Here is a 13,446-nt window from a genome sequence, read left to right as displayed (position 1 = left end):
GTCAGTCAGTCAGTTCAGTCGCTCAGTTGTGTCAGACTCTTTGTGACCCCACGGATTGAGGCACGCCAGGCCTCCCTGTCCATTACTCAAACTTGTGTCCGCTGAATCAGTGATACCATCCAACCATCTCATCCTCTGTCATCCCCTTCTTCTCCTGCCTTCAATCTTTCCCAGCATTAGGGTCTCTTCCATTGAGTCAGTTCTTCGCATCACGTGGCCAAAGTATTGGAGTTTCAGCTTCAGCATCTGCCCTTCCAATGAACATTCAGGACTGATCTCCTTTAGGATGGACTGGTTTGATCGCTTTGCAGTCCAAGGGACTCCACTTATCCATGTCTAAGAAATACTATAGACATGGATAATTAACCTGTCAAATAAAGAAAAACTGACTTGCAAATGCAAGTCTGAATCTCCAGAGATTAGGCATTCCTGAGTTATTGCCTGTATATATCATCGGAGAAAACTGTTAACTTTGTTTCTTTTTTTCTCCCAGTGGAATCATATTACACACAGTAAACAGCTTATTTCACATACTGTGGATATTTCTACATGCTATTAAACAATTTTTCGTCAACAGTACTTTTCAGCTAGTGCTATGTTTTAGAATTACCCTATGGAGCTGATTTAAAATACAGGCGCTCATGGTCAACCCTAGATCAGCTCTGCCTCTTACCCCATCAGTATCTTTTTTGAATCTACAGAGGCCATTCCAGGCAAGCGCATCTTTGCAAAATTTCACATGTGAATGAGAGGTGATCCTGACAGCAGTCAACACTTTTAGTGGCTGACTATGTTCTATTATGTGAGCATCCTCGAGAGTTTAGTTAACTTATTTTAGTTAACTTGGATTATCTAGCTCTTTCAAATGTACAGGGTAAACAGTAAAAACAAGATTTCTTTTAAAACAAATTTATAAAACCATTTGAAGGCAAAAATCAGTTGACCCTTTAGAATTGTTTTATTAAATCAGATCACTAATTTAATCACTGAGATCACTGGAACCCTATATTACATCAGACAAAATTAGCTGTATCACCTAAACTCATTTTAGGGCACAGGTCTGAAGCAAGCATACAAATGGGGCCCCTGGTGATTCACATCTGCGATAGAGTCAGTTTTCTAATAATCCTACTGCTTTCAAGCCATTTTCAATATTGAGAAAAATAGGCATAAGGCTCAAGAAATAATAATGTACAAAAGTTGTCATAATTAAAATTCCTGGCCCTTAATATTCCCATAAACATTTGCTTTCCAAAAAAAATAAAGATTATACTTCAAGAACTATTCATAGGAACTGAAGATAATGCAAAAATGGTAATTTAAGTGTAGGATATGATCAGCTTTAATGTTCATAATCTTGCAGTTGGGCGAGAAAGGTTCAGACAATTGTAAAGCTCACAGCAGCAGAGTCCATTTGGCAGCTTGCTGAAAACCCACAGCAATGGCATATTACATTATCTCCTGCCAGCTTTCCGCAAACCATAAAGCAATTCTACACTAAAATAAAGACCTCTGCTTGAACACTTTTAATCAGAAAGTTTAATAGAAAAGTTGTCGTTAGCTCTCGCTAGCTTGGACCATGATGTACAATTCAGAAAGAATCCTTAACATGTTTTATGAGGACTTTAAGCGACTGTTGCCAAATTAACCAAGAAATAAGACACCTGAGAGGGCCTATAAATCGAGTGCAAATTTCAAGTGAAACAATCCTTACCGCCGAATAAAGGAATTTCAGGACCAAAAAGAATTAAACTTCTAGATGATATACCTTTTAAAAGGAAACTTTCTGGTATATGCCAGAACCAACTAAACAATCAATAAATAGACTTTATCAGTCAGGCTATGCAAGATAAACCAGCATAAGCTTCATTAAGCCCTGTTTTTGTAATGTCATCTCTGTAACATCTCCCTATTAATTTCCCAGAAAAGCAAACCCACAGTCCCCTTATTGCCTTTCCAGAATCCTCCAGCGGTCTCTGACACTCCGCCATGATTCCAACAAGACAACCTCCAACATCCAGTCTGAGCTCTCACTGGCTGCCCTTCTCACCTACTAACCACACCCACTAACCTGACTGAAGGCTTACCCTGCGGGCTTCACTGGTGGCTTAGACAGTAAAGAATCTCCTTGCAATGCAGAAGACCTGGGTTTGATCACTGGGTCGGGAAGATCCCCCAGAGATGGGAATGGCAACCCACTCCAGTGCTCTTGCCTGGGAAATCCTATGGACAGAGGAGCCTGATGGGCAACAGTCCAGTTCAGTTCAGTTCAGAGCTCAGTCGTGTCCTACTCTTTGCAACCCCATGGACCACAGCATGCCAGGCCTCCCTGTCCATCACCAAATCCCGGAGTTTACTCAAACTCATGTCCATTGAGTTGGTGATGCCATCCAACCATCTCATCCTCTGTCGTCCCCTTCTCCTCCTACCTTCAATCTTTCCCAGCATCAGGGTCTTTTCCAATGAGTCAGTTCTTCACGTCAGGTGGCCAAAGTATTGGAGTTTCAGCTTCAGCATCAGTCCTTCCAAGGAATATTCAGGACTGATTTCCTTTCGGATGGACTGGATGGATCTCCTTGTAGTCCAAGGGACTCTCAAGAATCTTCTCCAACACCGCAGTTCCAAAGCATCAATTCTTCGGCACTCCAGCTTTCTTTATAGTCCAACTCTCACATCCATGGAGTCGCAAAGAGTAGGACACAACTTAGCGACTAACACTTTCACTTTCTACCTTGTGCATGGCTCACTTATGGTTCACAACGGCCTTGTGAGTCTGGTCCTTCCTCCCTTAACAGATGAGGCTGAAGGAAAGAGAGGCTGAGTGACTGCCATTGGTTGTGCAGCCTGCAAGAGGTGAGGCTCACGTGTGAGCCCAATATGCTCCAAAAATTTAGTGCTTTATGGTTGGCAGCTAGAACATTCTCCTCCCTCTGCAGATCCAAACAGACCATCTTCCCAGATCCAGATCAAACCTTGCCATCTCTCTCATGAGATTTTTTTTTTTTTTCTGACTGAAATAGTTCATATTGGTCTTTTCAGAGCTGGCCACTGAAATGGTCCCCACTGCAATAGCTGAAATGGTTACTTCGAACAACTGTCAAAATGCCAAGAAGCTGCAGACACTGAAGGACGTTTTACACAGCAAACCTGATTCAACCCTGGGCTTTAAGAATTGGCCATTTTCTGGGGAGTGAGGAGGGGTGGCATTTTGACACTATGGCATTAAAACAGCTTTGTCAACCTGTCAGTTACTTTTTGGAGACCTCCAGATGCATCAATTGAAGACATTTCTAACTCTCAGTTTCCATAAAATATAATGAAATGGTTCCTACTCCTCCTAATTTTTTTTTTATTACCTGACAAAACTCTGGAGGTTTGGGGGTTGTCATGTTGGAAATGTGGGTATTTGGAGCAGATGATAGAAGACATTCAAGAAATACAGAGCTGAGACAGAGTATATAGCAACAGTTTCTTGTTCATGATGAGCAGCAGGCGAATGAGATTTTATCTAGTCATCACAGACCGCCAGTACACTGCATCTTATTTGTGCTATTTCAGCTCTCTCCAAGTGGCCTGCACTAAGAAATGAGAATAGCCTCCGAGGGTGCCTGCTGGAAGGTACCCGATGGTCATGTGGAAGACAGAGACTAAATTATTCATGTTGGAGAAAACCCTAGGTGAAGAGAGAAGGGAGGGCATGTGTAGTCAACTAATTGGGAGCAGAAAGGTGACAGAGTAATTGCACGGGGACGGACACTCACACACACACCCTTCTATTCAATATTTATTGCTGTCAAGGCCATAAGATACGGGTAAATGAGCACTGTACCCTGCCAGACCTTGGTCTCTACAGTCATACTATGTAGCTGACCCATAAACACGATCAAAATTAGACCATGCCCACAGTTTTTGAAGTACCCCAATATCACCTTAACATGTGCTTTGTTTAAGAAAGCTCACGTTTGGAAATATCCGAATCTAACCGCACAATTCTGCCGTGTTCTACATTCAACAGAAAAGCCCAAGAAAACGAAAAGCAACACATCATTAGATGAATTTTTGTCTATTTCTAAATTCGATGCTTCTATCTCATTTGTATAGTGCAATTTGATAGACAGGGACCTGCCATCATTCACTAAGGAAAAGACACATTTATTTACTGGTCATCCATGTGAGGGAAAGCAAGTGGATGAAGATGACAGTCAAATTTCTTGGCTGAGTGGGCTGCTGTCAGAGCCAATTCTTCTGAGTGTCTATAAAACACCTTTTAGACAGCATCACAGTTCAGTGGTCAAATGTAGATTTTCTCATACCCTCACCCGTTCCAATTCTGTGGCTCTTTATTAAAAAACAAAAACAAAAGCAATGTTCTAGAGGAAGCTATGATTTTCTTAAAAATATAAAAATTATACTTATCTTCATTAGAGTATTTTCTCAAATACCTACTTTTATTCATATTTAGTAACTCAACACCAACATATAAACACATCAAGCATGTTGGATAGGCTTGTATGTACATATTACAGGCATATGCACATACAATTCCATGACAACTGTGATGGTATCCTCTCAAAATTAAGAAACATGTTTATTTACATGTTACATAATTAGTTGCATAAGCATAAAGCCAAAATTAAAAATTACTCAAACATAATTTGGGGTTTTACCACTATCAGAAGAGTTTGTTTTAGTCCTCATAAACAGTCTGCCTTTTGGGAATTTCTTCAGAAATTTAAAAAGCAAGGGAGAAAGTCCTTTTCCTATGTTGTAACATTTGTATTCTTGTCTCCTAGAATCCTGCCATGCTGTGATTTCCTTGAATTTGTAACATACCACATCCCCAGGGCTAGCCCAATAACTGCCACATAATAGGATTTTTAAAAATTTGCTGATTTATGAACAAGTGGTTTTTCTTAAAAAGAAAAAAACAATTATTCCCTTATATTCAAACAATTACAATTTAAGACAAAAGAGTAAACTGTCTACTCTTCAATATATTGCCTTAGAAAATGGGCAAACAGAACACTTTTTTTAGTATCCCCTCATGTAATAGGCAAGCAGCTTCTGAGTCCTTACCATGCCTGCTGGCTTTTAAATTTTTTTTAATTTATTTTTAAATTGGACTATAATTGCTTTATAATTAGGTGCTAGTTTCTGCTGTACAACATGAATCAGCTATATGTATACATATAAACCCTCCCTCTTGAGGCTCCCTCGCACACTCCTCCCCCCATCCCACCCCTCTAGGTCATCGCAGAGCACTGGTTTGGGCTCCCTGTGTTACACGGCAGCTCCCCACTGGCTGGCTGTTTTACACGTGGTCATGTATATATGTCAAGGCTGCTATCCCAGCTTGTCCCACCCTCTCCTTCCCCTACTGTGTCCACAAGTCCATTATCTATGTTTGTGTCTCGATTCCTGCCCTGTAGCATTCAAATATTTTTACAGCACAATGAAAACAAAATATAATATATATATAAAATATAAAAATTTAAATACAAAATATTATTTCATATTAAGAATATTTTAAATATATAATATATAAAAATAAAATATAAATATATTAAATATATAAATATAAAATATTTTTAAGTATCTTAAATGAACAAAGTTTTACAGGTCTTTGTAAATCTTCATTTTTAACCACATTTAATCTTATGATAAGGTGCCCTGAGACCCAGAATTTCAGACAACCCACAAAAAGGCCAAAGTTTCATTCATGGAAAAGCCTTGGTTACCCAACAAGTATTACCTTTCACTTTGGGAATTAGGATACATTATGTATAATTACCCTTCCAACATATAAGCCCTTTTCCTTCTGCAAATCTTTACATCTTCATGTGTATTGGGTTTTATTTTGTAAGACAGTTTGCAGTTTACCTTTTTTGCAGAACTGCCCAGAGTGTTCCCAGTAAGGAATTACGGAATGCTTGTTTCCCGTGTGAGGAAGATAGCAGTGCGCTTCTGCTCTACTTCAGCTGCTTCTATGCATTTGCTAACTTCTCCCCCCTAGTCCCTATGCCATCATCCCCACACTACATCTGTTATGATTTGAATGGCATTCAGGTAAGCAGCACACACACAGTAAAAAGTTTGGGCATGTTCCTTAAGCTCTCTGACCTCTTGCTTCTTCCGTAAAATAGCTTAAATATGCTTAGTTTTCAGTATCTTAGTGTCTGGCAAGTCCTCAGTAAACGATGGCTGGTGGTGGGTTGACTCTAGGAACAAAGTATTCCTTTAATAGGACCACTACTGTCCTAGGACCTGATTAAACCACAGACACAGATGTTCCTATTTCCGTTTCTCTATAAAAACAGAACAACCAACAGTGTCATCCTAAGAATTAATGAGATTACACATGCAAATATATAAAGAATTGGTACTTCTCTTTGGTTTTCAGTTTTCCAGTTCTATTTTGCCTACACCTAAACTTCTGTGGTTGCTGAATTATGTAAACAATGGCAACCAAAAATCTCCTGGGGGTGGTAAATTAAAGGATTAACACTGAAGATAATCATGTTTTGAACAGGTGACAAAATGATTAGTCTTCATGCAGTCCTCCCAGAAATAAAGAAGAAATACTGAAGATATTGCGTTGGCCAAAAAGTTCATTTGGGATTTTCATTAACACCTGATGGAAAAACCCGAAAGAACTTTCTGGCCAACCTGGTAGTTATAATTCTTATAAGATCCTTCAAGTTGCCTAAGAAAAATAGACAACATTTAATACCCTGGTTCTAATATAGCCCTTTATGCGTTTCCTGTGAATATTTTTCTTGACTGAATATACTGACTTGTCCTTTCAACTTTAAGTTATGTGAAAGAAAACACATTTCTATTAGGAGTGCAATAACACATTCCAGGATATATATTTATAGGCCTTCAAGTCACCAGCTCTGACATCATTTACCACTACCTCCAGAAACAAACCAGGAACCTGTTAATGTGAGACCCGTAATACTGCTCTAAAACACGACTAACATATTTACACAGGTGTGTAGAGTGGCCTTCTCTTCAAAAACAGGAGCAATCAAGTCTACCCCAAACTCGGACAAAGAAAATACAAAATTAGTAAAGAAAAGCTTCAGGTACAGTTTCTTTTTATTAGCAAACATTATTTTCTCCTAGGCTGTCAAATATGTGGATATGATTGAAGAAAGCTTTACTGTTAGTACTTTAATTATGAATTTATATCCTAAACCACTTTTAGTGTTACTCAAAGCATGACAATTCGAAATTTAAAAATTACTTTTGTCCCTTTTAAAGTTCAGGATCAGAAGCACAACTTTCTAACTTTCTTCCTAATAATATTTAATGATTACACAAAGGAATGTCAGTCAGGCAATGCTCAGCTTTCCAAGGTCTGACTTATTTCTAGGAATTAACTATGGAGCAAGTTTTGTTTAGAGAGTGTTGGTACGGGCTGTATTTTCTGTTGTGACTGCCACCAAAATATGTGAAAAAAAACTGATGCACATTGTTCTGGATTTGAAGATCTGTAATATATTTTTCTGTGAAGAACGCCTCATGAAAGTTCATCCTCCGATGGCCCCAAGGCTACTATACACATTTTGTGATTCACATAATCGCCATTTCAGACAGCCCAGTTGGAGGTTAGTCTCAAGGCACCAAAGTACAAACTCTCATTACCAGCACTTTCTCTTCAAAATCAACTTTTCAAAACAGAAAAGTAAGGCAAGGGGAGCAAATCCATGAATAATTTGCCAATCACACATCTTCCCCAAACAGTTGAAAGTCTGTCATAAAGCATGTTTAAATTAAAACTACCCAGATGAAAACAGATGGTGCTCTGTCACATTTCCCGTCTGATTGAAAGGCTCAGCTGTGGAAGGAGCTGTCATTTAAGTGCCCCTGACTCTATAGACGGCAGAGTCTGTCCTCCCCCTCTCCCTCCCTCCTGTTCTTCCTTCTCTTATTCTCTACTTCTTCCATGCCTTCCTACCCATCCACCTGTCAGACAGGTTAAATCTTACATCCCCCAATGCTGATCTAAGTGCAGTCGATTTATAGCATGAACCAGCAGGTAAATAGAGGGTCCACTGAGTGGAGTGGAATGAAGCATCCAGCCACAGACAGAAAGCCAATTCTCTATAAATGGGCCACATGGTACTTGCGGCCACTGACATCTGCATGCAGCCCCTTAACTACCATTCCTCATGAGTCTCTCCAGATACAGTTAGTAAGCTTGTCTCTCAGTGGCTCACTAGTAGTGTTTCTGCATTAGGCATTATCAATGCGTTTCAGAAACTGACAGTAGAAGATTAATGCGCTCATAACCATCAAAGAGAACCTTTCACTGATCTCAAATAGCTGCCTTTCCTTCTATGGCCCACCCCTCTGCACCGTCCAATTAATACTTACTCACGAAGGCTTCCTCATCCATTGGCAAACGCACTGACATGCAGAAGTACGTATCAGACTGTGAAGAAAGAAAGACACAAAATTCAAATTAAACTGCTGCTAATGAAGAAGAAATAACTTGTAAAAGCATGGGCTCTGTGACTGAAAAAGGACTACTGGTCCAGTTAGGTGAGGTTATCTGTCAAATGTTGGGTGCCAGGTGAATGCAAGGGCTAAGTGTAGAACTTAGGTACTCGAAACATTTTTCTATGACTCTCTTCTAAATGCTATTTATAAAATTCTATATATAATCTGATTTGTAAAATGATGCTAAATCCTAGTTATTAAAATAAATTTATGAGTAATATTTCTAGTACTGTCACAGTTAAAAGGCAACATTTTAAACACTCTACAGAAATAGTAAAATATTTCAATGCATTTGATTTTAAAATGTAGGTGTTAGTTTTGACCATCTTTGCTATATGCATAATTAAATATTTAATTTCCAGAATTACTTTATTAAATTATTAATTTAACAGAATTAAAATATTAATTTCAAAGACAGTGAATAAAGGGTGGTTTTAATACATATATTTGGTTGTTCTCTCTTTAAAATTTTTATGTAGAGCACTGAAGAAATCAACATTAATTCAAGTTATTCTTTCTTTTCCAGTTATCAGTCTCTTATCTAAGTTGCTATTTTCCACTATTAAATATGCTGACAATAAGATTTTATTGATAAAAACTGCAAAGTAAGGATAATGGGGATCTGTTGATATGTGCATTCACTTTCTTAATGAAAATCCATATGCAGTGAAGTATGTGCTGTGATTGGTAATATACCCAATACAAATAGAGACTGAACCCATTTAATAACTCATACTTTATGGATTATTACTGCACAGTGGTGGAATCAAGAGACTCCACAAACATGGACAGAGATCATCTGAGTTTCTTTAAACCTACTGGTCAGCGCCACAACTGTGAAATTTGAACCTCTTTTTTCATTTCCGTGTTGCAAGGAGATTCAAATACACATCAAAGAAATATCTTAAAATTATAAAAATTACATAAATATGATTCAGTCTTTATCATTACTTTTGTATACACTATTTCTTCTAGTTAAACAATCTGCTTCATTTCTTAACAGGCTTTATATTTACTTAGGTTCACTTTTATTTTGGTTAGAAGGAAACAGGCTGGGAGATGTTGAAGGTTGCACAGCAAGAAGGTTAAGCCACATAAATGCTGGAGATGTAGCTTCTGTATCCAGAACTTCAGAAATATACTCGCAAAATATTAATAATGCTTAAAGATCTTACAATCACGTACAAGATTACTCATGAATATTTTCCTATCTTTGAATTTCTAATGTTACAAAACAGGCCTATTCTGTTCTAACAGAAACAGTAATAAATTCAAGATTTCCTTCTATTTGATCATCCTGAGCTATGAGTATTTCAGGACTGAAAGATATTAGTGGCTACTATTGTTGCTGTTGGGCTTTCCTGGTGGCTCAGATGGTAATGAATCTGCCCACAATGTGGGAGACCTGGGTTTGATCCCTGGGTTGGGAAGATCCCCTGGAGAAGAGAATGGCAACCCACTCCAGTATTCTTGCCTGAAGAATTCCATGGACAGAGGAGCCTGGCGGACTACAGTCCACGGGATTTCAATGAGTAGGACACGACTGAGCAACTAACACACACACATAGCTGCTGCTGCTACTATTTCCAGCCAATAGTTACCGAATTCTTATTATGTGCCAGGCATGGTTCTCAATGTTTTATGTGTATTATACCATTTAATAACAAAAACAGTCAAATATGATAGGTGTGTGTGTGCTCAGTTGTTTCTGGCTCTGTGCGACCCCCATGGACTGTAGCCCGCCAGAGCTCCTCTGTCCATGGGATTTTTCCAGGCAAGAATACTGAAGTGGGTTGCAATTTCCTCCTCCACGGAATCTTCCCAACCCAGGGATCAAACCCAGGTCTGCTGTGTTGGCAGGTGGATTCTTTACCCCAAGTGCCACCTGGGAAGCCTAATACGATACAGAGATACTCCTTTAAAGATAGTAGGAGTAGTAACTAGCATCTGTTGAGAGCTTTATGAGCAAGCACTGCTCGAAGCACTTTACACGTACTGTATAACTCCTTTGATCCTTAAAACATTCCCACAATACAAGTACTACTATTATCCTCATTTAACAGATGAGGCAGACCAAGGTCTAGGTAACTCCCAATCACTCTAGCCAAGACCTAGCAGTATGCAGATCGGCTCCTGAACCCCTCTTAGTGCAGTTACTTTAGAAGGCTGGCAACTGTAAATCCTTCCTCTGCCTCTGCGCATTGTAAATCTTCCACCCAGAACTGTCTTCTCACATCAAGGAGATAATTCTGCCCTAGTTCTCGGCCACTGGCTGCCTTGCTCTAATTTACATCACTGCCTCCTGTCATAACGATCGGACCAGTTTGCTTTTCCTCTGGAGAAGTGCCAATCAACAAATCCAGATGGCCTAGTCTCCTGGACTAACCGCCTCAGCCCCCTCAGGGCCTTTCCTTTTCATTTCGGAGAAGGTGACCTCAACTCACGCTGGACCTCCTTCCTTATTTGCAATAGTTTTTTACTGAAAAACAAAACAAAACTATCCTTCCCACTTTAACCAGTGACCATGTGCATTAACAAGTGAAGAGCTGGGATCTGAACACAAGCAGAGTGCCTTAGGCACTACAGGTCACTCAGCGATATGAACGAACAATCAATGACTTAGAAGCGAATGCCAATCAAAAGTAAATTTAAAATCGCTAAGTAAACACTTATAACAAGAAAGGAACCAAAGGTTGCAATGAAAAGCAAACCAAAGAGAAGTTCTTTTAAATCTGAACTTCTAATTTGGGGGTTTTATTTTACCTTTGATTTTATCATAAGCCACCCTCAAGCTGTTTTTGGAATAGACAAGTTACAGGCGTAGACACGTATGTCAAATTCAGCAAGTTGGTTCTTTCGATTAAAAACAAGAAACTAAAAAACGAACTAATTAGATGTAACTAATAATGGATCAGTCAGTTCAGTTCAGTACAGTCGCTCAGTCGTGTCCGACTTTTTGCGACCCCATGGACTGCAGCACGCCAGGCCTCGCTGTCCATCACCAACTCCTGGAGTTTACTCAAACTCATGTCCATTGAGTCAGTGATGCCATCCAACCATCTCATCCTCTGCCGTCCCCTTCTCCTCCCACCTTCAATCTTTCCCAGCATCAGGGTCTTTCCAAATGAGTCAGTTCTTCGCATCAGGCGGTCAAAGTATTGGAATTTCAGCTTCAGCATCAGTCCTTCCAATGAATATTCAGGACTGATTTCCTTTAGGATGGACTGATACAGAATAAATAGAACTACTATTTATACTCAGAATGGATGAGAACCACATGTAATTCTTGCTCTTATCATCCTTATCATCAGCTGCATAATTTTAAATGACAGAATAGCTCAAGAATGTCTTTCTTATATAGATTTCTATTTCTTGCTTATAACTTCCCTAATAATAAGAATGTGTTCAGATTTCAAATGTTTCTTTTCTATTGTGTTAAAGCCAGGTTTTTTTTTAAAAAAGAGAGAAAAGATGACAAAGGTCCTCCACAGAATAAACAGTACCCTACAAAGTTATTTTTGGAGAGTGTATAGTAGACACTGTGTCAATGGTCTACCATGCACCATCATATGGCCCATTTTCAAGATAAAGAATAATTCTGTTAGAAAAAAGGTAAGACTCTTCTTTTTAAAAAAATGAGCACATTAAAAATTACAATGTGTATCAGATCAATAATTAGCCTTCAGCTGAAAGCTCTGAAGATCACAGCTCAATAGAACAAAGAATAACAGAAAAGTAATTATTCTTTTCTCTGCAACTATAAAAAGTACCAGTGATTTTGTTCTGAAGTATTCTGGTGCCACAGTTTGGTTCCTAGAATTAAGTTGAAAGCTCAAGTTCTTTGAAGAAATGTTCCTAAGGGTCACTTACATAGTTCAATGGGAGAAGCCAGATCGTCAAGGTCTGTCTCCCTTAGGGCGGCTGAGTAAAAAAGTAAGCACGCTTTTGTGTTACTTTATTTTCTTCTCACAATTATGCTGTGAGGAGGTTTAATAGGCACTGCATCTTTTTTATAGAAATGAAGACTTTCACAGAAAGGTTATCGATCCACATAAAGCCAAGTAATTAGGGTCAGAATTAGGATTAAAAATCTTAAAATGTATGTCTTCCAGATGATTAGAAATAACTATGCATTTTTCTTGTCAGTTGCTTGCCATGAAGTTTTAACCCTGTTAAACTGTGATTCTGGGGAGTCTTTCAACCTTCGTATCTCCATTTTTCTATGAGACTAAGTCCTATATTTTCAGAGAAGGCAATGGCACCCAACTCCAGTACTCTTGCCTGGAAAATCCCATGGATGGAGGAGCCTGGTGGGCTGCTGTCTATGGGGTCGCACAGAGTCTGACACAACTGAAGTGACTTAGCAGCAGCAGTAGCAAGTCCTATATTTTAAATAAAATTTAAGACTCTTCTTAAATAAATGAGTAACTTTTTTATAAGATACGTAATTTGTTTAAGCATGGATTAGATAATGGCCTTTGCCAAACTATTATAAGCTTATTATAAGGGGATGAGAAAGATTATTTAGGTGATTACAAAATACTGTTTCATCAATATAGGTTAATTTCTATAGCAGGTCACCAAGAATGGATAGTACTTTAAATTCCAGGCTGTAAGTATTGAGTGGTCAGTTTAAGACCATACTGACATGTAATCACATAGTTAACTACAACCAACCCTCTGATGAGAAACATTTTTTTTTAAAGCAAACCCTCGTGAGGCAACAATATTAAAAAAAAAAAAACTGTATTGATCCATCTCTCAAAGTAATAAAATTATTATATCAGTGATACAAGTAACCAATTGTGATATTTTTCAGAATGAACACCAAAAACGATATTTAACAGTATTCTGAATAGGTAAATATGACTCCACAATCTCGATCATTCAACATTACAAAAAATTCAACTGATTTAAACATATGATCAGTACTTAGCA

The 13,446-nt window shown here is 38.5% G+C and overlaps 1 protein-coding gene across 8 annotated transcripts in view; it reads right to left on the bottom strand.

Moving 5' to 3' along the window:
* The window catches only part of PAM (peptidylglycine alpha-amidating monooxygenase), a 314,671-nt gene that overhangs the window by 126,669 nt on the left and 174,556 nt on the right, over positions 1-13,446 (bottom strand). For all 8 annotated transcript variants that reach the window (XM_055565583.1, XM_055565617.1, XM_055565573.1 and 5 more), the window contains exon 5: positions 8,383-8,440. In XM_055565583.1, coding sequence (XP_055421558.1) covers positions 8,383-8,440 — 58 coding nt within the window. The remainder of the gene's footprint in view (positions 1-8,382; positions 8,441-13,446) is intronic.

This window comes from Bubalus kerabau, chromosome 1 (assembly GCF_029407905.1).
Source record: "Bubalus kerabau isolate K-KA32 ecotype Philippines breed swamp buffalo chromosome 1, PCC_UOA_SB_1v2, whole genome shotgun sequence".
In the NCBI taxonomy this organism is placed as follows: Eukaryota; Metazoa; Chordata; class Mammalia; order Artiodactyla; family Bovidae; genus Bubalus; species Bubalus kerabau.
This window is presented reverse-complemented; position numbering and strand designations above follow the sequence as displayed.